The following is a 27,451-nucleotide window of genomic DNA, read 5'->3' as shown; positions in this document are numbered from 1 at the left end:
ATTGCCCTTTATGTATCAACAAGGAAAAAAGAGATCATACAAATAATCTGTAAACATACATTATTCAAATTTTCCATTTATCATGTTGTATTTCACTAGCAAACACAGGTACCCCATCTGCTTCCTAGGACATTCAGAGTCAGCCTCTGGAAACGCTATTTCCTATTGATAAACACAGCTATTACAGACAGTCCTATTCAGCTGTTATTTGCAAAGCAAAGAATGTTTTTTATAGCAACTTCCTTTATATCTACCTTTTTGCCAAACAGGAGGATCAGTCTTACCAACTCACTCTATTCCAGCTCTCTCAGATACGACAGTACTCAATTTACATGGGGGAATGGGAAAACAACAAAGTGATAAATTTCAACACAGAATTGAAAGGTTTTTAAGAGAAGCAGGATTTGGAATAGAGCTCTAGAGCCACAAATTGAAACACAACAGATTGCAGTCATGAACTCTGGCTAAGAAACAAAGCCACAGGTGGTAGAGCTTGGCAGTATGAAGCCACCATGCTGCCTGCAGTGTTGTCAACAAGAGAGCTTGCAGAGGAGACATGGGTCTGCCTTTCAACAATTTACATGAAGAAAATACGATGAGAAAATAACGACAGATTCCTATACCACATATACATAAAAAATTTTAATACCCAGGCTGGTCATACCACTTTAGGTTGCATTCTGGCCTCAACAAAGCAAGTCAGGGTAGGGCACCATTTGATTAAGAGAAATCAAGGTATACTTGCAAGTTTGCAGTGGGTGTTGTGCAGTATATTAAATGGCTTACTTCTCATTCAACACCCTGAAGCCATTTTAGCCTGTTTGTTGAAAATCCTTTTTTGAAAAAAAATATTTAAAATCTAATTGGGTGAAGGGTCAAACTTTAGCTGGTTAACAGCATTCAGATGGTCAAAATCTCTTCCAGTCCAATCCCAAGATGAGAGTACCTTTGCTATTTCTAAACTTACTTGAGAAGAGTATACCACAGGATTGTACACTGCAGAAGTTAACACCAATCCATAACGAGTTGTTTACTTAAGAGGAACAAATCTACTCAACGCATTACCAACATCATCCTAAATGGAGGTGAGAGAGGTACAGGCAATGTAAGGCTGTGACCTTCATGTAGCTTGCAGGATGACTGTACCAGTGACTGGACAACTATCATAATCTACTTAGTTTCTGTTACCAGACATATTCGTCCAAGCAAGAAAGAAATCAAACATGTCAAGAACAGAATGAAGATGAAAAATATTGATAAAAATCCACATAGGGAACATCTAAATTGCTAGCTATTGCTAGATCTAGGGGACTATAGCATCCATTTGCTTTTATGAAAAATCAAAGCTAGGCATGTAACAGGAACACACTCTTTATACATACATTCAATTCCAAACCTACAAAACATATCTAAATATTTTTAAATGACTGCACATTTCAATTATTTGTTCAAAATAATTTGGTTTTCCACACTGATGCACAGAAACATTTTTAGTCACTCATGTTGTCTTTTTTTACCGTTCCAAATCCATTAGCAACGATGCAGTTACATTCAAATAACATTCTGTTGGGAGCTTTCAATCTGAAAAAGCTATGTTTTTTGCTTCCATTGAATTAAAAACATTCTACTTTGTTGCATTAGCTTGAACCGCCACAAGCCCAAAGGAATAGAGGAAAAATATTTATAAACATGCTGTTCAGCACTGGGGAGTAGGAAAGAGGGGATATATTTCATTTAAATTTAGACATAAATGAAAAATATTTTTCTATTCAAATTAGACTGTATTAGTCTTGGTTAGTGGCAATTAACTGTTCATGAGATGCACACTAACTCGTGACTCCAATAACAATGATCTTTGAATCTTTTTTCCCCTATTTTGAAATCATGCAAGCTTAAAAATGTCTACTTTTAAACAAAATTTTTAGATCTTTTGATACTAAACATCATCTGTAAATAACTATCTTTTACACTGTGAAATTTACAGTGCTGTTTTAATTTAGGTTTTAATTCTGCTAAAATCAGTAAAAGGCCAATATTGGTATCTATTCAGAATAAAACCGTTCTAAGCAAGCACTTAAAGAAAATCCTCTGTTTTGCTGCTTATTTTACTCTACATTTAGAGAAACTTTCTATAAAAAATGCTTTTCTGAAGCTTTGACTTTTTTAGGCATCATCAAAAGATTAAGATGGACAATCAACTTCAGTCTTAATGTAACATGTTGACTTCCTAAAAGTTTATATACTTTACATTCTAAAACATGTTTCTTTTGATAACATAGACCAAGTACTGTTGGCTGTCTAGAGCTGAAGATGATTCCGGACATATCTTTACCTTTCCTCTACCCAGTCTTTTCCCAATGCACTTCTTAAGTCTCACAAAAAATCAGGGGTGTCACTGCAAATTTTCAGGTAAGATTAACCAAAAAAACCCCAAAATCTTATGTGTAGTTTGACATCTAAAACTTACAATTATGCACAAGGTCTTATATTTAGTCAGATACAGTGACATAGTGAGCAACCGCAAATACATTCGTAAAAATTCACAATTCTACATGGCATCCTTGACTTTTTCTGGGTACCTTTTTTTTTTTCCTCCTTCAGTTTACAAAGTTGAACAATCTGCTTATCTACAAGGCACACAATAATCACTCTAGAGATTTGTCAGGCTCTAAGTTACATGAAATCTTTGTGGTTCATCTGGATAACAAAGAAAATACAGCAGTTCCCTTTCTACCCACCTCCAAGACACACACACAGACAATGTTTCTCTGTTCAATTATTCTAAATTCCTGCTATAACAGTGTACATAGCAACGTTTCATCCTCTTCAAAAAAGCTGTATAGTAAGACATGTACAGAGAGAAAAGTTTACCTGCAGTGTCACAATGTCTTGCCGAGTGAAGGGCTCATCTGTCAAAAGATCCTTGTAGCTCTTTGGTTTTATGTTCAGCTGCTCAACTGCCTAACAGCCAGGCAAAAGACATAGATATTAAAAATTGGATTCTAATGTGCAAATAGTACAAGTAAATATGTGAAACCAATAAAACCTTAAAGTACAAATGATAAAGAAAACAATTTCAGCCTTCATTCTCAACTCACAGCTGCAGTATTTTCATTGTGTGCTTTAACAGATGAGAAGCTTTTGTCTTTCATCCCTACAAAACTCAAACAGTTTTGTGTGGTTTGCTTTTTAAAAAAAAAGAAAGAACCTTGCAGTCTCCATTCCATAGTTATGCATATAATTTTATCCAAATTCATAATAAAAATATTGTCAAAATAAAAAAACTTGCTTGCAGTTTTCTAAGCTAAGTATTTACAGATGGTATAAGACAGGCAGCTTTAACAAAGGGTCAGTATCTCCCCCACTGTCAGGACCCCTCAGGGAGACACACGTGTCCCAGGCCAGCTCATACCACAGCAGAGTTGCATTAGCCCCTCACACTCTGTCCACCCTGACTGCTGCACCTAGCCTGCAGCAACACTTCTGTTCACCTGAGAAAATTAAATGATGCTCAGCAAAGCAGCAGTGTGTCATTTCATAGTGAGAATCAATGTGGAATAAATGCTTTGTCATTACGAACATATACATCATACAGAGTGATGACTATGGAGGTCTACCTGAAAAAAAAACTGAATCTGTCTTATTCACCCAAATGTCCTCTATTCTCCTTAGATGAAAGTGATAATATTTTTCTAGTACCTCCAAGAGTCCATAAATTAATTCCATACTTAAAAAAAACAATAAATGCTATTGCTTCAACTGGTACACCACATGAGAAACAGACCCTCTTGGCGCAGCTTGTTTAGGAAGCCCAGTATTATAACTTGTAGTAAACTGAGCAATAGTTTTACAATATCGACAAGCATTTAACAAAGACTACTCTTAAACTCATTCTTGCCTTTTAACCACAGCAATCAGAGGATCATGCTTCTAGAAGGAACAGAAAATACTTTCTATTCTAACTTAATCTTGACTGCTTTCACAGCTGGAATGAAGACAGTTCAACTATAACAGAGCAAGTTTTCAAAAATGTGATGAATCCAGCCTTTTCCTTGATTGCAATGGCTTCAGCTTACTCCTCTCTCAGTATCTGAAAGTCCTACTGGAATTTCCCATCAACAGATTTCAAAAAGCAGATGTTTCAGTGTTCAGACTTTTTACAACTCTGGATATGGATCCATTAATTGAAGGATTTATTTGCTACTGAAAAATAAATAAACCTTGCTTTTGCAATAAGGATTATGCAAACAAGCCACAACTAAAATTCCACCTGGGTTCACACAAATGTTCACGAAACACAAATAAAAATGCAGTTCAAGTGTCCATTAAGGCAGTCTCTCTGCTCTTTCCCCAGCTTCAGTTAAAATACTCTTTCCTCCTCATACTTTAATTTCCCTGGCTGTAAAACAAGAATAAAACTTACCTATCTTGTTAAAGCATTTTGTGATCTTGAATGAAATGCATCAAGTATAAAATTTTAATAATTAAATGCAACAGAGAACCTACCTCATAGGCAAACACATTTCCGGTTGTCTTGATGGCCACAATATGGGAGTTATTGGTGAATACAGTAAACAGCACTGGACAGTGGTATTTACCTGATGGAGGGGAAAAAGCTTAAATTTGGCATGAAGTCCTGCAACTGTTTTGAAATAGTTAATTTCTGTTATCTCTGTGAAGGATATTTACATTAATTTTTAACATAAAATGTAACTTCAGTGTGTATTTAATGGTGTTTTAACTACAGTATGATTCTCATTGCCAAACAGAAAAACTAACACGAGAATTATAAAGCAAGCAATGAAAATTCAGTTTTGAAATCTACTGCCTTCAATTCCTCTACACAGAACTTTGTCCAACTTGCTTGATATCTATGAAGTACCACAATACAATTGTTATTGTTGTAATCAAAGCTCTATTGATAGCATGAGCCTGTACCTTGTAACATGCCCAGTACCCTATTTTCAGTGTTGTTCCCAGAAATAAAAGTTTAGCTTATGTCCTACAAAAAAGTTCACAGCAGCTGTTGTGCTTTTAGGAGAGGAGAGTATTTTGTATTCAAATGTGGCAAGCAGAATGCCATTAAATCTGAACACGTTATTCAATAAGGAACCCAGCTTCTGCTCTAATCAAGCTGTGAATTTTCCCAGGAGGGTCAGCATAAATATTAAGCATGTCAACAACAAGCAAACTGATGGAAGGCAATGTACGAGGAAAAAGAAAAATGTCTGGATGATCTCAGCAGAAAGCAATTAGAAGAAGGTTATTAATACTTGATCAGTTTGCTAGACCTGGGGATTTGAGTGAGATTTTTAAAATAGATTGGGCCTATTTGGTTCTTTTTTTCCTAATTACCATTTGAAAATCAAAACCAGCAGGGAGACCATAACAGAGACTGCTCACAGCACCTGCAAAGGCAGGAGAGGCAAGCACCTACAGAGTATTTACTGTTAACTGATAAGCCAGAGGAAGAACTCTGACCTCCAGCACGCAGATGCAAGTAAAAGCTGAGGACTATTTCTGTTAATACCACCAGAGCTGAAGAAAAGCCATTGCCACAAGGGACTGGAATTCAAGAGGAAGCTTAGAAACGGATTTTTCGAAAAGGTATCAGGGTATGGCCCAACTAATGGATACAGAAACATGCTGGTAAAATGTGAGGCCTCACTCCAGCTGCATAAAAAAGAGCCAATCACCATGTTTTCAGTTCTAGCAAAAGCAGAGCTGCTGAGTGAGCACACTTGTTGATCTGGATAGAATGAATTCAGCTAAGGAGGGATCATTAAATGGAATAAACTGCAATATCTGAAGACCTTTTTATCAGACAGGTGTGAACCGAGAAGATCCTACATACGTAGCAACCATTCTACATGTTAAGATTTGAAGAAAAGTCTGCTGATAGACAGAAATGCAACATTTTCCCCTTTTGTTGCATTTTCCTTTGATCGGTTAATGACATAGCATGCACCTTTTTAAGGAAAAGGCTTCTAAGACTGTGTGGCTGCCGTCATTCCAACCCCGCACTATGAACTAGACTTCTTTAAGGAAAGCACAATATCACAGTACCTTTCAAAAACCTTGGCCACAGTGACTATTGATCATTTTTAATACCCTGCTCTTGAGACAGATGGAACACAAAATGCAGAAGAAATCCATCAGCTAGAGATAAGACCTTGTAGTCCATGGACTTTGGTAAGGAGACGGACACTCCAGCATTTTATTCCCACCTAATCCCGGCCACTCTCATTTCAAAGAAATCATTATCTGCCTTGTAAAAGATGAATTAATCTCCGCTTTTCTCTTTTATTCTTAGCATCCTCTCTTAGATGGCAGATTTTATATCTTTAACCCTGCAGAAATAAAGCTTGAGGCTGCTGTCTTGTGTTCTGCTATTCGTAAAATCCCACATGTTCATTTAAGTCTAATTCATTTTATAAACAAAAAGTTGTTCAAAATCAAGTGAACAGCAAATATTGCCCCAGGCAAGTTAGAAAAAGATAACATATCATAGAAATTTAGCCATTTCTTAAATTTCTCCTTAAAGTATACAGTACCTTACTGCAGTAGCAGCTATAGTAAAGTGAAATTACTGAATAATTTACAGCTCCCCAGTGTAAAGAAAAACAGAAATGGAACTTTAAAGGTAAACATGTCACTCACAAGAAGCAGTTACTCTACTCAAAAAATAGAAACCATGATAGAGAACACAAACTCCGTAACTTTACCATGAGTAAGACAAACCAGGATTTATTAAAGCACTCATTAAGAAAAAAAAACAACAACAAACAAACCAAAACACAAACCACAGAGAATTACCATACTTACCTTCACTGTTTTTAGCAAAATTCAGCTTTATAAGTGATTTGGCATCTAGTTTCTAAAGAAAATGAAGCATTAAAAAAATTAATCACAACAGAACCTAACCATGGAAATAAAAGGGAAGTGTAACATCAGTGTTAGGATTTTAATAGTACATAATTTATTAATAATATATTGCAAGTTTTCTGAATCATCAGAACCCTGGGAATTTAAGTCACAGACAGCCCACAAAAACAAGGTTCACCGAGGCTGAGAACTGGGGTAGATTTATTTTACAGTGTTGTAGTTTGACACAGTACAGTGCTAACCAGAGTGAATAAGCTCAAGAAGTTGCACACAATTGTCTTAGCACAAACTGAAAGGGGAGTTTGCATGAAAAGCTAAGAGGCAAAGATCATTGCTGCTGATCAGAAGTGACAATTCAGAAGGGACCTCTGATGGAAGTCATAAAGCCAGCAAACCTTTTTGGCAATCAAGCTTGCTACCTTTTCTGAAATAACTGTCATTTTTCTTTTACTTCAGGAAACGTGTAGCAGAGCCCACATGATAACTAGCAATAATGAAGAGAAATTGAGGCACAAAGTTGCTGGAGAGGCACTTCGGGTGATGAAGGGAATCCTAGGAGGGATCTTCGGCTACTTAATCCCCAGGTAGCAATTCCACAGAAGAGGGAACCAAGATAGCAGCCGAGGTTGGGGTAATGTTCTCTGACTCCAGAGAGGACACCGCAAACTAAGCTAGTTCCTGCTCTCCCATCCCTCATCAGAAGAATGTCTATGGCATTTTTCTGCTGCCCTCTCTCCGGAGGGGCTTTCTGACATCGGGCGGGAAGAGCTGGCAAACACTTCTGGACGATCAGGCTGCTCCCTCCCCGCAGCCTTCCCTAAGACATGAAAGCTGCAAGCACACCCAAAATAACAGTGAGCCTTCAGTAACATGACAGGGCAGGCCCACATATGCCAGTCATTTCACAGGGTCAGTATCGCTGGCATGACATGACAGGGCATACCACGACCGAGGTCACCTCGCCAGGACGGTCAGGTAGTGCTCAACTGGGGCACCCAGCTGGAGACAAAGTCCAGCCCAGTAAGCTACAAGGCTGACTCAGGATCTCAGATACATTAAAAAACCAACAAACCTTTTGATTTTTATCAGCTGCCAGAGACAGTTTCACCACCAAATTGATCGTTAAAAGCACACACAGCACAGGCCTTTATAAAAGAAACAATCGGTTCTCTTCTCAAAACATGCACCTGAGCAGATTAGGGAGGTTTTTATAACCCAGACAGCTCTTTATAAACAGCCACGAGTGGAGATCTGCCAGCCGCGGTGCCGATGCTGCGAGTTCAATCATTATGGCAAAGAGCGATAACAAAATCATGTGAAACTAAGTCAGTGGGCTTTTTCTGGCTAATCAAAATTCATATTCTTGGTTCAGAGAGTACACATTATGACAGCTGGACTCATTCGTTTATAGAACGGCACATCTCAAATTCTTTTCAGCCAACTGGCAGGCTCATATGCTGCTGGAAAGGTAGCCATCTCTCTAATTTATTAGCAAGAAGAACAATGAGGGCTAGTAGGAATAAGATGAGAAGGGAAAAAAGAGGCCAGGTTAGGTTATATTTAGTTAGGCAATCAAAGACCAGTGCCGCTGTTTTTCCTTAAGTGGATTCTCAAAAAAAAGCCCCAAACCCCAACAACTGCACACTGCTGGGGCACAAAGACAGACAGCAAAGGCAACAGCAGCTTCTGAAATGACTAACTGAATGCAGAGCTTTATTCATTTATTTATCTTCTTACAAAATTGTCAAAGAAGTAGTATGGGAACAGCAGAGTTGCCAAAATGAACATATGATCCTGGACAGATCTGATCAACCTAAACAACTTATTAACACAAAGCAGCATCCATCTGTGCACATGTTGTGCAACAGCCCAAAAATTATGTTCCAGAAAAAGCTTCTTTAGAAATACAACCGCTGGAAACATTGATAATTTGAAGGAAGGCCTTTAAATTATCTTCCTGGCAGACTTGAGCTATCCCCTAAACATATGAGCAGATCATCTTTAAACAAAAATGGAAACAGTTCCCTAAGAAACAGTTTAGCATGACTGAAGATTCAGATTTATACCTTGACAGAAATTCAGTGGAAAAGACAGACTAAACTGCTATACAGACTTTAAAGGTAGCAAAAGCTGCACTACACTGTTTCATCTGTCAACGTGTGATGATCAGGGGGTTCGAGCACATCCCCTAGGAGGACAAGATGAGACAGTTGGGGTTGTTGAGCCTGGAGAAGAGAAGGCTCCAGGGAGACCTTATAGCAGCCTTCCAGTACCTAAAGGGGGCCTGCAGGAGAGATGGGGAGGGACCCTTTAAAAGGGAGTGTAGGGATAGGACGAGGGGTAATGGCTTTAAACTGAAAGATGGTAGATTTAGATTAGATATTAGGAAGAAGTTCTTTACTGTAAGGGTGGTGAGGCACTGGCACAGGTTGCTCAGGGAAGTTGTGGATGCCCCATCCCTGGCAGTGTTCAAGGCCGGGTTGGATGGGGCTTTGAGCAACCTGGTCTAGCAGAAGGTGTCCCTGCCCATGGCAGGGGGGTTGGAACTGGATGATCTTTAAGGTCCCTTCCAACCCAAACCATTCTGTGATTCTATGTATCGTTAGAAGTGCTGCCAAATCCTCGGACTCCTACTGTGTACCCAGGGAAATAGTATGGTATTTCAGGTCACATTGTTCTATAATATGGAAAAGTAGTTTTCAGCATCAGTTACTCATGGTGCATCAGCTGCTCGTGCTGGCATCTGTTCCCCACTGAGACCAGACTTATACAGTCTTGCATGTCAACAGTAAATAAAAAAATAGCGATGCTCATATAGGAGTTGAAATACATGCACTGCCTGGATTCTTCTTCCAGGATGAGAACTGTATCCTGAAGTGCTGTATGAACATTATAAACTTCTATTGCCACAGACTAGCGTTCTATCAAGCTTGCATTGAAGAAGTGACCTTGGGATGTCAGCTCACACCCTTTGGAGCAGCTCTGCGCTTCAGCTGAGCTGGCAACAGCTTCATGCCCAAGCACTCCCACACCGTATCACGAGGGAACTTCCCACTACTGATAAAGGATGTTGTTTGTGCAATGTATTTATGAAAAGGGATGGAAATGGACCAAGAGTTGTATATGAGAAAATATGTGGGGGAAATATAATTAGGGCAACACCTGAAAAATATTTTGAGAAGTTGATTGACATGTCTTAATGCACGTCAAGACAAGAGGAGGATTTAGTGTTTTGTCAAAGGAAATCTTTGGAGCACCAGAATGGCAAAACCAGGAGATGATCTGCTACAAAGGACTGCCACGGCCTACAAAGGCAGCTCAGTGCCCAAGACCAGGCTGCAGGATTGGGCAACTGCACATGGAGCAGCCACAGAGGAGGGAGTCCAGCCCACACACCAGGACTTCCAGTTGGTCCAGTTTTGAAAGACCTACATGTTACACAGGAAACTACAAAAGGACGTGACATAGGAAACCTGTATCATTTTTTTTTTCCCTCTCAAGTTTTTCATTTCACATGAAAACTGGGTTATCTTGCATGTGGGTGAATCTGCTTTTATTTGTTCTCCATCAAAAGTCAAAGCTTTCCAAGCACCATCACACAGTTTGTTGCCATGGAAATGACCGTTATGCCAGAAACAGGTGCCAGCCTTCACAGGAAGAGACACCAGGAGTGAATGAGTCCTAAAATGAGTTAAAGTACTTGTTTTCATGCATTTCTTATTATTAATAAAGCATAAGAGAGCTCACATATTGCACACACAGCTCAAGTTCGAAACTATTTCCAACCTGAGTTTCCCTGACACACACCTACCATCCAGTTTCAGCCAATCTCCAGTGAAAAAAGCAAGGAAAAACCAAGGTTTATTAAAAACACTTGATCTAATTAAAATTCTAAATTCTTAACGACAATGAAAGGCCACAAGGATCCGCCACTTCCCCTAAGCAGAAATAAGAGCTGCATATTCACTTCTAAAAATATTTAATGCAAGAATACTGGAAAGCAGACACATTTCACGGCGCGTAATGCCAGCTGCTCCACAGCAAGGAAGGGCTAAAAAAACCAAATGCAAACCCATGCAAGCTCTTTTCTCAGCTGACTCCTCTTTCACAGGCACACTTCCACAAAGGCAGCCAAGGCTACTTTTGGCCATGACCTACTTTCTTGCAGCAGCAAGAAGCCCCACCGCCCTGCGCGGTCTCATCTGTCAGCTGACAGCACTCGCTCCTGCGGGATCCCAAAGGGCAGCATCCTTTATTGATACCCAAAGCAGAGGTTATTACGATGCGTAGGTTAGTGGGGCACTGTGGCAGCTCACAGATGAAGCATGCCGATTATTTCAAATTAAATCATTCTCTGTCATTGCTGTGTGTCTCATGAAGATATGACCTACAATCCCCGCGCATCAATTAGTTACACCTTCTGAATCTCTTTGGTCTGTGGCTGCATGTTCTACTTTTTAATGAGGCTCTGACCCTGTTGGATACGCACCAGCCTGAAAAGCAATCAAAATGGGCTCATTTGATTTTCTACCCACACATGGGTAGAGCTGGTGATGTGCGGCAAGAGCTGTATTTAGTAAATACAGACTTCCCGCTCTATCAACAGTAATTGAGTTAGCATTAAAATATTCAACACTTGGGGATTGGACACACATCTGAATGGCCTCTGGCAGGAACGCACAATAATCCAGTGAAGCTATTGTGGGGAAAAATTCATGTGTCACATCTGAACTGGTTGACAACACAAGGACAAAATCATCCAGTGCTGCCATGGCCATTTGGTAGGTTCTCATCTCACCAAAACAAGCAACACAGAGCTACCTCAAATAGAAGAGAAAGCCAAACCAAATACTAATATTAAAACACAACATTGCCTACCAAGTACCAAATTTAGCTTAGCAACAAATGAATTTTGTATTAATTTCTTTGGTTGCTTTAAAGATGAGACCTGTTGCTCTTTGCATACAACTTCATATTTTAAGAAGCCCTCTTACAATTTTCTCTGCTATAAAACCTTCAAGAAATATGGGAATATGAATTGAATGAATAGTATTGGAATAACTCCATGTATAATGTTACTTATTTCAGATCTTGTAAATGGATTTAATGATGATAAAAGGCATTGGAAATCCTTAGGAAGTCTACATTATGGGAGCGTGATTGGAAAAAGCAGCACTGTTTTAACAAGATAAGCCATCTTCATGTAGTTTCGTATTTCATGAAAAATTTGGGGTCAGCAGCCAAGAGGCCAGAATAGTCTCATGATTCAAGGTATTGTTTATATGTTCAGTTCAATAGCAAAAATGCTAGATATTTATCATGTGGGCAATGGTCTACCAAATGCTAAAAAGATACCCTCAATGCACATTCTTGGATGAAGCTGCTGTTCAACTGCAGCTTTCATCTACTACTGAACTGGTATGGAAATGGACACAAAAGATCCTTCATTACGCATTTCCAGACCACTGTATTTCCATATTTAGATTTTAATTAAACTGACACCATATGGTCACCAAAGCCTTGTCCAGAGAATCATAAAGATATGCTTGATAACACACACGTGGCTTACAGACACTAGCAGTAATGTTGCTCTATCAAAGAGCACGTTAACAGAAATTACCATGAGAAAAAGATGTGTAGTTTCATCTACAAGATTAAACCTGTAGTCTCAATGCAGTCAGAAGTCTATCAATCCAGAGACCCACAGCCAGATACAACATGGTTCATGGAAAATAAAGCTTTGCAGAAGCATCAAAAAGCTAGTCTCCAATTTTAGTGAAAAACAGGCAAGTAAGGATCTGTAGGAAACCTCATGCTGCATCTCATTTAAGGCTAGAGTGTTTCACAGCTGCTAGTTTTTCAGTGTCACAATCACAAAACCCCATCCAATGTGCACACTTCCACAAAACACAGAAAAGGAAAAAAAAGAGACCATCTGTCCAGTCTGTAAAACCTAGATGTAAATACTTTGTTGCTGTAAGGGAAATAATGCATTAGGAATAATGCTAGACACATTATCTGCCTGCGTCCAGAGCTGGCTTACTGGATAAAACACTGCCCATCACCACCACCACAATCCCCATCAGCAAGGTGTGAAGGAGGCACAGCAGCTTGGCCAGTGACTCATGACACTGGAAGGTTTTAAACATCTCCTTTTGATAAAGCACTTGAACAGTAAGTCTAGGCAAATCTCATCTTCTTTGCCCTCACTGTTGCCCAAAGATACAGGGAATTGAAAAATAAATCCCCCTTTTAGGACAGATGAAGGCTATCTCTTGGTGGTGCTGGGTGCACTACTGTAAAACACACCGATACAACTTTGGAAGAGAAACAACCTACTATCCATGTGTTCGCCACTAACAAAGCAGAGTGGGAAAGTTTCAGAAAATGCAACAAAAAAGGAGTCATCTTCCAGGTCATCAGCCTCACCAGGACCTTCATCCCTTTGACCCCCCTGTGTTTTATGACTATTGCCAGCTATGACACATGACTTTCTGGTCATTCCTCTAGGCAGGAATCATGTCCTCATATGTTTCTATCCAGGGGCCTTGAAAATTTATGGTCACTAGTCAAATATTAACTCATTTAGACTGTTGACTAAAAGCTAATAATTTCTGAAGCAAATGAGGTAAGACGACATGGTTCAGTTGCTGCATATTGAAGAGCTCATCTTGTTCAAAGTAGATTCTAGGCATTTGAATAGCAGCTTGTGCCTGCTGCCCCCAGACAAAAATGCACCTAGAGAGAGATGCTGCTGAATGATGGTGGCTGTGACCACCTGTGCCTGCAAGACTGCTACAGGCCACAAAAATACAGGCAGTAACATTCAACCGGAAACAAAACAACAACAACAACAAAAAGGAGAAAAGGAAGAACCACTGCTCATCCTGGTTAACTCTTATTTATAAATAAGTATCTGCTTCTGAAATGACCCAAGCTATCAAGAGAAAATGCAACAAATTATCATATTCTGAAAGCACCTTTGGTGTCTCAACACATACACTGAAACTGTTTTCTGTCTTAGACTATCATGTGTAATATATCAAAGTATTAGAAAAGTATTTCAGGAAGAGATTGGAAAATATTCCCACCACTGTAGCAGGCATTCACCCAGCATTTACTGCATACAATTAAGATTAACTCTGTTCAAAGAAGATAAATTAAACAGATGCGGAGAAGGACAATTGTGACCATTTAGGGTATAGACAACTTAAAGGCAAGAAGAACATCTAACAGGAAAATACAAGTCTCAACAAGAAAATGTCAAGAAAGCATTAAACTCCTCTGTACCAAACACACAGCTGTAAACACTAACAGAGACAAGCACAGTTTTGGCACAAATACAAACGAGACTAAGCTGGTCAAACCAAAAATTTACAGAAGATGTCTATCAGATGAAAAACCATCAGAAGAACCTCTCAGCAGTCACAGCAGGAAGAAAGCAAACACTGGTTCAAGACAGAGCATGCAGTTTGCAAAGCAGACTGTGAGAGAGCTGAGGACCTCAGAGAGTCTTCCAGTTTTCTGTTCCTGATCATTTCACCCTTCTTTCTGCAACACATGAAAAACCAACTAAGCTGGATTTGTCTGAATCATTTTTCAACAACAAAGCTTCCCTTGGTTTTATTTCTGTAAGCTTTGTTCTCTGCTCTGTAATAAGCTATTATTCACCCAGAACAAAACTGTATTCCCACCTCCCACTGAAACTTTTCTTACAAATAAACAAGAAAAAACCTTCCTCCTTCACTTCAAATGTACAGGGAAAAATATGGTTAAGTTTAACAAAAGAGAAAAAAGGTTGGTAATCTGCATTTAAACCTATGCAATATCTGAAGACTTGACTGAGTTGCATCAGACAAATTAAGAAATATAAATTGAATTTCAAAGATGAAGATGTGCCGACTTCTGACATGTATGTGAAAAGCGTTCTTTAGAGAGGAATTAGAATTCTCATTTATACATCAGTTATGCTACAGCCAAATGAGACCTGAAGTTACTGATCCACCTAAATGATCACTCATTTCCAAAGCCCCAAGGAGAAAACATAGCAGACTACTTGGATTTCAGGTGCTGTGCTCTGATGTTGAGGAAAAAAAAAACAGTGAAAGGGGATATGTCTCACTCCTGAATTTTTATACATAAGGAAAAATATCTCAATTGGTCAAACTAATTTGCTCTTAATTAGATAGTCCCAGCACTCTAAGATATGGAAAAAGGATGTGGAGATAGCCTGCCTATGGAGGGCTGCACAGCATTTTCCTCTCATATTTTGCATCTAGACAAAGAATGAAAATGCTCAGAGTAAGCATAATCTCTTTGGAAATAGTAAGAACGAAGAAAACTTTCCAAGAGAAAAAGATGAAAAGTCACAAGGAAAATCTGACTCCTGCTGCAGTGTGCCATCTTTAGAAGACCTCAAAATCCTAAGGTAGTATTACCACTATGTTGCAGAAAGGTCTAGACAAGCACTCTGAAAATGCATCACATTGAACATTATCTACAGCTATTACATTTTCCTGACAATGTATTCCAACAGCAGCTACTGCTATACTGGCATGAAAGAGGTCACCTTCAAACCACAGATCCTTGTCTGATGACATCCATTATTGGCTGCTCGTTATCTAGAAACACACCTGGAATAACACAATTAAAGCAGTAATCTGCAGCAAATTACCACACAGACCGTCTGAACCAAGTTAAAAGCCATAGTCACTGTTGATTTAGGCAATATGGGTCACGTGAAACCTGAACTTGTCCTCTCCTCTGTTCAGGCTGTAAACCCGTCCCACTCAACTCAGCGTTGGATGAGTTTTGTTTGTGATCTTGATCTTGACACCACTGACTCAGCAACGTGTGAAGCTCATGCAACCCACTTACAAGAATCCATTCCTGAAACACACAGGCCCTGTGCTGATTATTTGATAGAGGTGGAGAGCAATTTGTAGTGAACTATAAAGCCTTGGCTGGAACTTAACCTGTACTTTAACACCTGTTTCTACAGTATTTGTTATTTCCCACGCTCCTTACATGCTGCAGTTTGTTTATTCAGAATATTGCAAAAGAAGAAAAAAATACCTAAGCCCTCTTTGTCATTACATTCACTTCTCAGGTGAAGAAACAATTATCAGTGCTTTCTATTTCTGCTCTGTGCTTTCAAAATACTTACACAGTAAAAACACTTTTAATTTTAAGGAAGTTTTACCTTTGCTCTAATTTCTGCATCCTTTTCAGGCAGGATTTCCCTTATTTAGGCAGCCAAAGACTTTTTTAGTGCATAAAAAAAAAGTGCTGTAAGGTTGTTTGCTCATCTTTAAAGTGGGATTAATAAATTCAGCAGTAAAAAAGTAATTTTATCCATAGCCTCTCCATTAACCTGGTCAGCAAGCTTCTCTCACTGCAAGACCAGCAACTGATTTCTATGAGACTGACTGAAATCTAGTTGATCAAATTGAAAAGAAATGATGCTTTCGCAATAAAATGAAGTAACAATAGCCACCAGCATTTGGGAGAGGAATTAGCTAATAAGCATATTTAAGGAATGTATTTGAGAATGACTTTCCAAAGTTTTGAAATAACAGACTTGGTTGCAATTTTTTCTTTTGAAGGTAAGAAGTCACTGGTTTTGAAAGTGCCTGTAATTATTCAGGCAAGCATCATCCTACCAACCTTATTTCAAACAAATGATTAAAAAAAAAGGGCACTGCTTACATTCCTACAAGAGCAGTGCTGGAGGGAGGAGGTGTCCACTACAGGCTCTGTCATTGCTGCAGGGCATTGCAGGTACAAGATGTGCATCTCTGAGTGCTTTCAAAGAGTGGATCAGACAGGCTTACTGCATGAGGCAGGCACCTGTAATGCCGCAATTATTTGATCATATTAGTCATAATCTCACCCCAAGTCATTTTTGTTTGGTAAATACAGGATTAAGAGTGTGGGAGAAAAATAGCAAATATTTATCTTGTACACAGAGCAAAACTTTGGGTATAGCTCTCTCTTTTAAGAAAGCAGATGTCCTGCTGGAAAAAATCAGAGATTTTCAGCCTTTTGACTCCAAAGTTAGTCCTCTTTTTCCATGTCAGTGGCTCTGCTTTCTACTACTTCCTTACATGCCCCAGACTCCTTTTTACTGTTATCTTCAGAGGCAGCCCAAGCAAAAGGCTTTCCCAACCCTAAAAAAAATCCTCAGAATTTATAAAAATTTTCCTATTTAACCTAGTAAGAAGCTAAAATCTTGTGACACTTAAGAAAAAGCTCTCTCTGGCCTGTAGGTCTGGATCCTAACCTTGCATGAGACAGGGCACAATACAAGTTGTGCTCTGCCTCATTCAGACCAGAAATGTCACTCCTAGTCTCATACATTCACCACACAGCATCTTCAGGTCTCTTAACCTGACTCTTAGGCATATATTAAGCCCAAGCTAAATTAACTCGACTGAATCCTGTTTGCCCTTCAAGACATACATAGGTAACAACCACACAGCTGCACGTGGCCCTTAACATGAGGATTGCCTCTCTGCGTTATGCGGTATCAGCAGACACATGGATTTTAGTTTGCTCTGAGCAGTGCAGAAACAATTCACACAAGTGAGCCCTCTGTATGAGTTTAAAAGCAGATGCACTTCAAACAGTCACAAAATTGACTTTGGATCAAAGCCTTATAAGCAAACACCAGAGATGAACTGACTTTCAACTGTCCAAAAGAACTGAATTCCCACAGAAAAGGGAGAACAAGGGACAAAGACCATAGCTATTTCTGAGACAGGGGAAGAGAGATATTAGCCCAAGGATAGAGAGCCAGTCTTGAATGGAGCTGAAGTACACCACAGTAATCTGGCCTGCCCACATGCAGTTAGAATGTTATTGAACCAGACTGAGAAAAATAGGTATTTATATCAGAAACATTACAATGCAAAGGAGAAAAATAGCTCAGCCCACATATAACATATCAATGCAACAAAGAACAATTTCCTTGAAATTCCTGTCAAAAGGCATGCTGCTACCTTCATGCGGATCTATCATCTGTTCGTATTTGAGATTCCAACAAACCAGACACACTCTGACCAATCTCATTTCTTGGAAAAAGGTACTCCTGAGCCCAGCTGGCTGACTTGTGTGGGCATGCTGGTCACTGCTGTCATATCTCCGCTACATGAAACGTTCTGGCAAGCTTGCAACTATCTGCAAGCCCAAGAAGCCAAGTGCTGTTCTCAGTAAAAAAGAATGAGCTAACTATGACTTTTCTCTTTATTTTATGCAATTGTAGTGTAGACATAAGCTAGGGCAGCGTCCTGACAAAGCTGACAAAAAAAGTAAGTGAGCCAATCCCATCTGACAGGCTGTAGTTCAGCTGCGAAAGATGTACTGTTTCTTCAAAAACTATGGGTGTAGTAACAGAAGTACTTTTTACTGCAATGCATTATTTAAAAGGGAAAAAAAAAATCTAAATCCACTTTCTGGAATAGCTCATGGGAAACTTTAGACAAAGGCCAATGGTGATGTGTTTCTCCTAAACGGATATTGGTGTCCACACTGCACCTCAAGAAAATGTTCGGAAAAGCAAGAAGAAATAAACCATAAAACATGAGAAAATGTAGGGAAGGAAAGCAAAAAAAAGTAAAATATTTTAAACATATGAAAGAATAACTGTGATCTTTGCAAAATTGCAAAATTTCTTTAGAAAGGAAGGCTGGTCCAATAGCTTAGGACTTGGAAGAATCAGAGAAGTCACTTGTAGATCAGTTCACAAACATCCAATTAATAAAAGACTAGCACAGTCCTACCCCCTAGGACCACTGTGAAGATAAATATATTAATGATTGCAAGGCTCTCCAATTCTCCATTGAGGGGTCCACTTCAGAAATAAGACAGCTAGGCAGAATTAGTGAGTACCAAGAACGTGCCATTAACAATGCTGTTTCCAAGTAGCCTACTGAGTTCCCTAAAATGTTTGGCCTGTAGCAAACCATAACAACAGAAGTACAAGCCACAAAGGAATTCATCATAATTTTTAACTTCAGGACAAAAAAAAGGAAAAATTCTCCAGAGCCTCATCACCAATGATGGAATCATCAATCTGTGCAAAGTAACTTCCTAAGTCCCTGTACAAAACATGGCATTGCAGCTATTCTGGCTCAATTCCTTTTTAAACAAACTCAGAGTCTTGAGTTTCTGTAAGTCAGCTCATTACAGAAAATATTTTCTGGTTTCCACAATGAGCAAGCTGTACAAGTAAAAGAAGTTCCACACACAGTGGTAAATAGAGGGAAATACAGTCTAGAGATGCACAAGCTCAACTCACTGACTTCCTCCGCCACCTACCCTGCCTTGTCCCAGCACCCTCATCCCCTTCCTGCCCAAGGCCATCCTCCCCTTCGGAAAACCAGAGCTGGCCCTCTGGGAAACGAAGGCTAAATTACAACACTTCCTTCGATCCCACTCTTCAACTTATAGCTCTGCAGGGCTGGATTCAGCAGGGCTGTGTGCTGTTCTGGAGAGCAAGCACTTCCTTTTTCTTCAAAGTGGTCTGGAACACCTTGGTCCTGTGGAGGACAGAGCTGTACAGCACAAGTCCACCACTGAATAAAAGGGAAGAAGAAAGGGCTCCCCAAACAGAGTGATACATAGGTGTCCTGGTTTCAGCTGGGATAGAGCTAACTGTCTTCCTAGTAGCTGGTCCAGTGCTATGTTTTGAGTTCAGTATGTGAAGAATGTTGATAACACTGATGTTTTCAGTTGTTGCTCAGTAGTGTTTAGACTATAGTCAAGGATTTTTCAGCTTCTCATGCCCAGCCAGGGCACCTGACCCAAACTGGCCAACAGTGTATTCCATACCATGTGACGTCCCGTCTAGTTTAGGAACTGGGAAGTGGGGGGCAGGGATTCGCCGCTCGGGGACTGGCTGGGTGTCGGTCGGTGGGTGGTGAGCAATTGCCCTGCGCATCATTTGTACATTCCAATCCTTTTATTACTACTGTTGTCATTTTATTAGTGTTATCACTATCATTATTAGTTTCCTCTTTTCTGTTCTATTAAACAATTCTTATCTCAACCCAGGAGTTTTACTTCTTTTCCTGATTTTCTCCCCCATCCCACTGGATGGGGGGGAGTGAGTGAGCGGCTGCGTGGTGCTTAGTTGCTGGCTGGGGTTAAACCACGACAATAGGAAAAGGGCACAAATGTTGAGGAGAGCTGGAGGTGCACTGCAGATCAACTACAGAAGCACAAGTCTGGGTAAACTAGCGGATGTCAAAGTCCAACTTCATTTGAACATTTATGGTTCACCACGTATATTCTGCACAATCTCCCTTTCTCGATATTAGACAAAACCACTGGACACATTACACCTCTTGCTTAGCATTTACCCAAAGTAATTTTAAACCACATCACGGCTCACAGTCTGAAATGAGAACATGTGTCATGGAGCTGCTCCAAGCAAAAAAAAATTGATCTGGCAACACCCCAAAACTCCCAACTGATGCACAGAGCAGCAAGGCAGTGAGAGGCCGGTGAAAACAAAGAAATAGCTGTAATTCTATTCCTTCTCAACAATACATTGGCCTCCTCATGTGTGAAGAAAGACCTTCAATCATCTCTCCATCGCACAAACACACCTGCAGTTTGCTATAACTGAAGATATTGAGTCTCAGGCAGCCTGTTCATGTTTAGAGTTTGGAATGCTGCATCTGTATTTAGCTTCTCCTCGTATCTGTCTGCTGGGAAAATCTTTAATCAAACACAAGATGTTTCAAAGGTAATCTCATGCCACACGACCATCTGCAAACCAATAACAATCTTGTGCAATGGCTGCCACCTAATGCTCGGGAAAGTAACTGCACTTACCGAAGGAAAAGACAAGTTCCAGTAGCTCAAGCAACAATTTCTGTTTAAAATTTTCCTCTATGCCCTCACAAACAATGCACCCTCTTTTAAACACCAAAAAAAAAAAAAAAAAAAAAAAATTCCAGCAAGGAGATATTTCCAGTACTTCATATTTATCTGGTGCTCTACAACTTCACGCTACTACAGAAAGTAATCCCTTCGTAATTATAATTTATGCAGAAAAAGGGGGAAGAAAAACCACCAAGGCACTGAGCATAGTGTGAAATCCCAGTCTCACAGTGAACTATCACGACAGAGGCAGGTCAGCAGCTTTCTGAAATATATTGTCAAGATAACTCAAAAGATTTTGCAGCTTAAGCTTATCATTCATAATATCATCTATTAATCTCTTTAATCTGCATAAAGCCGAATATCTTTTTAGTTAGGAAGCATCACTGCAAGTTTAATCACAGATGCAGAGGTGAGCTTGCCAGCCTCTTGCCCTGTACGGACTAGAATTCTGCTTATATGAGGCAGCAGTACAGAGTCTTTTCCATCAGGCTTTCTGGGCATCGCTAGCAGTAACAAAAGAGCTCGTATTTCCATCTATACAGATTTTAATTATGCCACACCTGTAAGAAAGGCAAGATACCCTGGGAGTTTATATAAATGAACTACACGTTTCCTCTACCATACTATTTACAATCCAATGGGAAAAAAAAAAAAAAGCTCTCCTCTTCCTTCCACACACACAGTCCGAGGCTGATTATTTTCTACTACAAAAATCATTAGCAAGATGACAGTGAGGGGAAATCAGGTCTCAAATCCAGAAGCCCCTCCCCCCCTTCTTTTAGCTAAAAAGAGATCTCTAGTAAATGTCTACATTATTTTCAGCAAAGCTGATCTCACAAATATCATACTTCAAAATAGCACTCCCATTCTACTTCTTTTGCTTTCATTAAGGCATTTTTGTTTCTCCCACACATTAAATAGGAAACTGAGCATAAGGAAAGCAAAGACATCATGTGAATACACCCATCATTACTTACTTCTCCTGTGATTGGGTTGGTTCCATACTTCTTTATCCAAGGAACAATGCTCCTGAAAAGAGAAAGAATCAAGTAATAAGCGACAAGCACCATCAGAAATCTCTACTGATGGGCATGATTATTTTTGCCAACTTGCTAAGACAAAATGATGATTACACTGCTGTAACCACTTCAGCAACACAAAAGTAAAGCAAGTACAGACAGTAACTTACAGTATGTCAAAGACTGTCCCATCTGGTGTGCAAACTGGGTATTCAAATGGCTGCAGAGACAAACTAGGAAAAAAAGTACACATTCTTTTTAGCAAAATCATCCAGAAATCATGATGACAGAAGCAAATAACATTTTGCTGATTCACTTGCACATTAAAGCAAGGCTTATACCAATGAAAATACTGAGTGGCTGCCAATACCCACTACCTGATGCTACATAAATTAGGTTAATAACAAAATCCATGAAAGGAACTGGTGCCGTTCAGTAATGTGTAGCTGCCAGCACTCACAGCCATACAGCTATAGGATGCTGTAATACTCCCCAGCCTGCTCCCATTGCCACGTTGGGCCGCACCAGCACAGAAGATGGTTCAAGCAGAAACACTCACTGTCTTTGCACTGAGATGGGCTAGGGAGTAACTGGCAATCACATTCAGCATCCCCTGTTAGGGATGCTTCCATAATCCAGCCAGCTTTTAGCCAAGCAGCAGTAGTTCGTAGATGTGGATGGTAACTTCCTGAACTATTCAATTTACAAGAGGATTTCTAACCCACCTCTACTAACTCCCCTCTTTCACTCCAGCACTTCAGACAGTAAATTCTAAACACAAGAAAATTAGCATAAATATTCCTTCAATTTACCTAATCACTGCCTCAGAAAGATGAGTGATTGACCAAGCATATTTTGAGCAGGGAAAAGTAGATCCAAGCCCCAATTACACAGATTTGAATGTACACGATAATTGTTCTGAATTATTTTATCACTATTCTTTTAGCCATCAGCTCCAGTCTCTGCAGACACTAATCATGGAAAGTATAGATATTGTTTCCATTCTTATTGAATTTTTTCTTGCTGCATTACTATCATAGCAGGCACAAGTCAATGAAAATAACTGCTTCGGAAAAACATGGCTTCAGTAATGGTTCAATGTGAACAGCCTGATAAAAACATGCGTCATTTAATAATAATAATGTAAATTTGTCTTACCTGCAGTGATCAAATGATAAACGTCTAAAATTAGTCCGTGGAAGGTCTGTTTATGGAACAAAAACCACAGCAGAATTTTAATAAATGCATAGTATTCTAGGTAACAAAGAAACATCTGAAAGTTACATTTTGCTATATACATGGTGGCAATTTACCGATGACAAGGATAAATACGCTAAACCTTGCAAAACTGTAACTAAAGCCGGGCCTCTCCTGCAGAGCGCAAGTACACTCCTCAACTGAAATTTCACAATCCGAAAAAAAAATCAAAACAGAGCTCTGACAGACAGACAGCACTCAGTTTAAATTGGATGATGAGCGCTGTAACTACCTTCAAGCTCTGCCCTCCCAGAACTTGCTGAAGGCATGGACAGCTCACCTGGGCGTTAAACCTCCAATTCCTGCCGTTTTCACGCCGACCAGCACCCTGGATTTGGGGATCCCCAGCCCCACAGCCCAGCGGTTCAGGGGCCGGGGCTCGGCAGCAGCTCCCCTGCTGCACCCAGAGGATGCCCCGCTCGGGGAGGTCACTTCAGCAGCCCCCCCCACCCGAGTGAATGCGGGGGGACGACGGCACCCTTCACCCCTTTACCTGCTTTCTTGCCCCCGTAGAACTGCGTGTACTCCGCGCACGTAATGTACCTGCCGAGACAGCGGGGTCACTCACAGGCAAGCCGCAGCACACCCACGGCCTCCCCACACCCCGCGCACCACCGCGAGGCCCCGCGCCGCCCTCCCCGTCCCCGTCCCCGTCCCCGCTCACATCTTGTCCTTCTGGTGCTGCCTCTTCCCCATGGCGGCGGCTCAGCCCTCGGGCCCTCAGGGACGCGACTCTCCCCGGGCCCCGCCGAGCCGCCTTGCACCCGGACGGCTGCGGCCGCTGCTCCCTTCCGGTGCGGGTGCGGCGGCGAAAGGCCGCGGTGCGGAAACAGGGGCGGCGGGCGGCGTTCCGGGGCCGGGCCGGCCTGCGGTGGGCGGGAAACGCTGAGGGGAGGAGGAGGGCGGTGGGTGCCCGGCCGCTGCCCGCCGGCAGGATGAAGCGCACGCAGCAAACGTACGCGTGGCGTTTCCACTGTCTGAAGACGAGCCTGGTCCCCAGTACTTGGCGCCCAGCTAAATCTGGTTTTATTTCAGTTTTGGCGGTAGCTCCGGTTGGGTCCTCCCTCACCGGCGCCGGGGCAGGGACGCCGGGGAAGCCCTGAGGGAGTTTTGGCGGGTGTTTTCTGCCCAGGTCACCTAGCCAGAACGTCGAGTCCTCCCTGTGGCCTTCCCCATTTCTCCGTCCAAACCATTAATTAATAAAAGTTCCTCGGTTGTTCAAAACAAGGTGCCCCTGCTCCCGCACTAAAAGCGTTCCTCCTTGATTTAGCTGCCAGCTTCCTTTGATAACGTAATACAGCCTTAAACAGAGTTTTTCGTAGCCCTCATCCTAAAAAAGAAAGTGCTGAATGTAAGCGGAAAAAGCTAAAATACCCAGTTTAAGAAAAATGTTCACATTCATTTAAATATATTTTGTTGCCTGGAATTTGAAATCATATTATTCCTGGACTGTCAGGCAGTGACAGAACCTCCCAAGAAAAAATGGGTAGAAAAACCTACATCGTGTCTAATATGGAGACAGCTCTTCATTAAAAGTATTTCAGCATCTCTTCAGAGATTTAATGACAAAGAATGTACTTTCCCTTAGCTAATTACCTTTAAATTGTATTAAACAGCATTCATTACAAGACTGGTATGAACAGCACAAGGCTGAACAGAGGATGGCCAGAATCCAAACATCTTGCCTTTAGCAGGAGGAATCAGCCACCTCTCTCAGAGCTTTCACTTATCAAAGACCTCCAAAACTATCCATGGTCATTTGTTCTTTTCTCAGTAAACCATCAGCCTGGCAGCTGCCTACACAGAACAGTCAAAATCCATGGAAGCTGATAGCCAGACTCCCATGGACTGCACCAGGCTTTGGACTGGACCTACCTTTCCCCCAGAACATGGTGTCTATCTCCTGTTTTAATGATTTCAGTGGGTTGCTTGCCTGCACACATGAGCACAAAATGAGCACAACCTGCTCTAGTTGCAGATGTCCCTGCTCACTGGGGTTGGAATAGATGACCTTTAACCCAAACATTCTATGAGTGTATTCTACTCTATGAGGAATATAATGCCTGCTCCCAGGAGTACAGACTAATGGGCAGTAGCATATGAATCACTCGCAGCACTACTATGACTGGTTGTCACAGTACTATTAAACTTTTTGGACTAGAGGTCAAGGGAACTTGGAACACGTTCACTTTCCCCACCAGGTAAACGCAGAATCAAGCTGTGCTGTCACTACATTTCCCACTGCTTGTTGAAAACTCCCTGATGCCATACCGAGGAATAGATGCTGAATCAGTTGCTTTTATTGCTCTTCAAGACACTTCAGCCAGCGTGCACATGAGATTGCCGAACAAAGAAGTAATATGGTGTCCATCAGGTCTAGCAGCTGCATACAGGAGGCAACAAAACCCTCCAAATGAGGGGGTTTGTTGCCTTAAAGAACACATCCCTCCCTCTAGGATCCAGACAACCATGTAACTGCAGAGCTGCCTCTCTGAAGAGGGTCAGTCCCCTGCAGCCAAAGTCCACAGTAGCACAGCTAGTCCTTGTCCTGGCCGAGGGCAAAGGCTAGTGCTTGTTTTTACTAGAAGTTTAGGGGAGAAACTGCCCTTTCACAAGGGTATAAATACACTTGCTCATTTCAATACTAACTTTCTTACTCAAAAAGATCTCAAAGGCAATAAATTGAGGCACACCTGAATTAGGTCCTGGAAAGAAACAACACACATGCTTTTTTCTTTCCCAGCACCAGGCATACCTTGGAGAAGAAAACAAGTTGATTGATTTGGTTTCAGTGGAATTCCAAAGCCACTCCACAAGTGAACTGCTGGCTGGCCACCAGCACTATTTTGTTATTATGAAATGCCACACAAGGAACATGGCCATAACTGCATGAAGCTCATTTCTTGTTGCAGTGCTGACCACTTTTGGCAGCGGTCAGGGAAGCCCATTTTGCTTTGTGTTGCCTGAGATAATGAGCATTCCCACACAGCTCCTGCTCCCTCAGCTGAGATGCGGCTCCAAGAGAAAACATACCTGGTCTAGGGAGATCACAAGTACTTGTCTGATCACGCTTTCAAAGATCACCCAGATGGTATTATTTATTTCCAGACATGTTAACAAGATTCAGCCTGTGTTGACATTTCTGGAGATGCCTGTGCCCTTTGTAATAATTTAAGACCATGTTTTTGCTTTTTGTTTTTTAAACCAATGCAATGTTCATTTATTTTTGTACTTACAAAAAAGAGCCACCCCATTGTATCCCTCCCCCTCCCCCCAAAATGCCTTTTACAAACATTTAAAAATTAAAAACCAGATGATGACATGTTAATTTGGTGGAATTATTTTGAAACATAGCTTTTGTAATTAGAGTTAAATTTCCTACAAGATGACTTTGTAGAGATAGCCTGATTATCGGCCAAATAAAATTCCATATTACAAGTTAGCAAATTCTAGTACAAAAATAGTCCATGTGTTAGAACAGCCTCTTATTATTATTATTATATTCACAGGAAAGAGTCTATTGGCTGCATAATACCTTAATATTTATGAAATTTCTTTTTACGTGGCTCATTCATCTAATTTAATATAGTGTTGAGCCTCAATAAATCCTCAGGCAAAAAAACCCTAAACAGGGTTAAATATGCTGTTCAGTGTACTCTGAAGTACTGTGCTTTTCACAGGACATCCAAGAAACCTCACAAACAGTTCTCAGCTAGTTTCGATATTAAAATGAGATCCAGATCCAAAAGGACCCCCCTGAAGTACATATCCACGACTTTCCATAGAAACAGAGGCCACAGCTTCGATGGTTAAGTTTCACTTGGGAAACGGTCTAGCTCATCCACTCATCATTTTCACGAATCCACTTTTGAGCTTCTTTAAAAACTAAAGCAGGTCACTCCTGAAGCATCTGAGACCCTTACAGCACTGCCCTCTTCAGGAGTGTCCCTACTGACCGGGCTCTTGCTCCTCTTCTGTCTCTGGTTAATGCTGTTCAGCAGTTTCTCTCGGACCAGGCCCCGCAGGGAAAATCTGGGGAAATGCTACTTGTCTCTCAAGATGTCTAGCTGCTCTTGATATTCTGTGAAAAGCCTCTGGAAGCGGAGGTTCTGTCCAATAACAGGAAGAAGCTCTTTCAATAGTTCTCTCTTTCGTAAACCCTGCACAAAAAAAACCACAAAAGCATTCTCAGAATGTATTACTTGCCATCATGAATATATTTGATAGAGCTGTTTAAGATTCATGCCTTTTTTCCATCCTGGAGAAGGCTGTATATTTTATGTTCTTACTCTGCTTACATGACTCCCAGAATAAAAAACTGTCTTTATATTTATATACACTCATGAAGCTGGTGCAGCCTCTGCAGTTACAGACTCCAGGCGTGTTCTGAGAAGGGAAGA

At 40.8% G+C, this 27,451-nt stretch overlaps 2 protein-coding genes across 3 annotated transcripts in view; both read right to left on the bottom strand.

Annotated features, from left to right (window-relative positions):
• PPIL2 (peptidylprolyl isomerase like 2) overlaps positions 1 to 23,874 on the bottom strand; it is a 74,934-nt gene extending 51,060 nt beyond the window's left edge. Inside the window, exons 1-8 of the mRNA XM_069795052.1 lie at positions 23,716 to 23,874; positions 23,545 to 23,594; positions 22,953 to 22,998; positions 21,965 to 22,027; positions 21,753 to 21,804; positions 6,826 to 6,877; positions 4,507 to 4,598; positions 2,872 to 2,961 (exon numbers count right to left, since the gene is read on the bottom strand). Coding sequence (XP_069651153.1) covers positions 2,872 to 2,961; positions 4,507 to 4,598; positions 6,826 to 6,877; positions 21,753 to 21,804; positions 21,965 to 22,027; positions 22,953 to 22,998; positions 23,545 to 23,594; positions 23,716 to 23,747 — 477 coding nt within the window. The 5' untranslated portion in view covers positions 23,748 to 23,874. The remainder of the gene's footprint in view (positions 1 to 2,871; positions 2,962 to 4,506; positions 4,599 to 6,825; positions 6,878 to 21,752; positions 21,805 to 21,964; positions 22,028 to 22,952; positions 22,999 to 23,544; positions 23,595 to 23,715) is intronic.
• A 2,286-nt stretch (positions 23,875 to 26,160) lies between these two features.
• The window catches only part of HIRA (histone cell cycle regulator), a 38,839-nt gene continuing 37,548 nt past the window's right edge, over positions 26,161 to 27,451 (bottom strand). Inside the window, exon 25 of one of the 2 annotated variants that reach the window (XM_069795049.1) lies at positions 26,161 to 27,211. In XM_069795049.1, the coding sequence (XP_069651150.1) occupies positions 27,095 to 27,211 (117 nt within the window). In that variant the 3' untranslated portion in view covers positions 26,161 to 27,094. The remainder of the gene's footprint in view (positions 27,212 to 27,451) is intronic. The other variant, XM_069795050.1, reaches the window with a different exon arrangement.

Source organism: Haliaeetus albicilla, chromosome 10, assembly GCF_947461875.1.
Source record: "Haliaeetus albicilla chromosome 10, bHalAlb1.1, whole genome shotgun sequence".
In the NCBI taxonomy this organism is placed as follows: domain Eukaryota; kingdom Metazoa; phylum Chordata; class Aves; order Accipitriformes; family Accipitridae; genus Haliaeetus; species Haliaeetus albicilla.
Note: the sequence above shows the minus strand (reverse complement) of the source record. Positions and strands in the feature narration are given on the sequence as shown.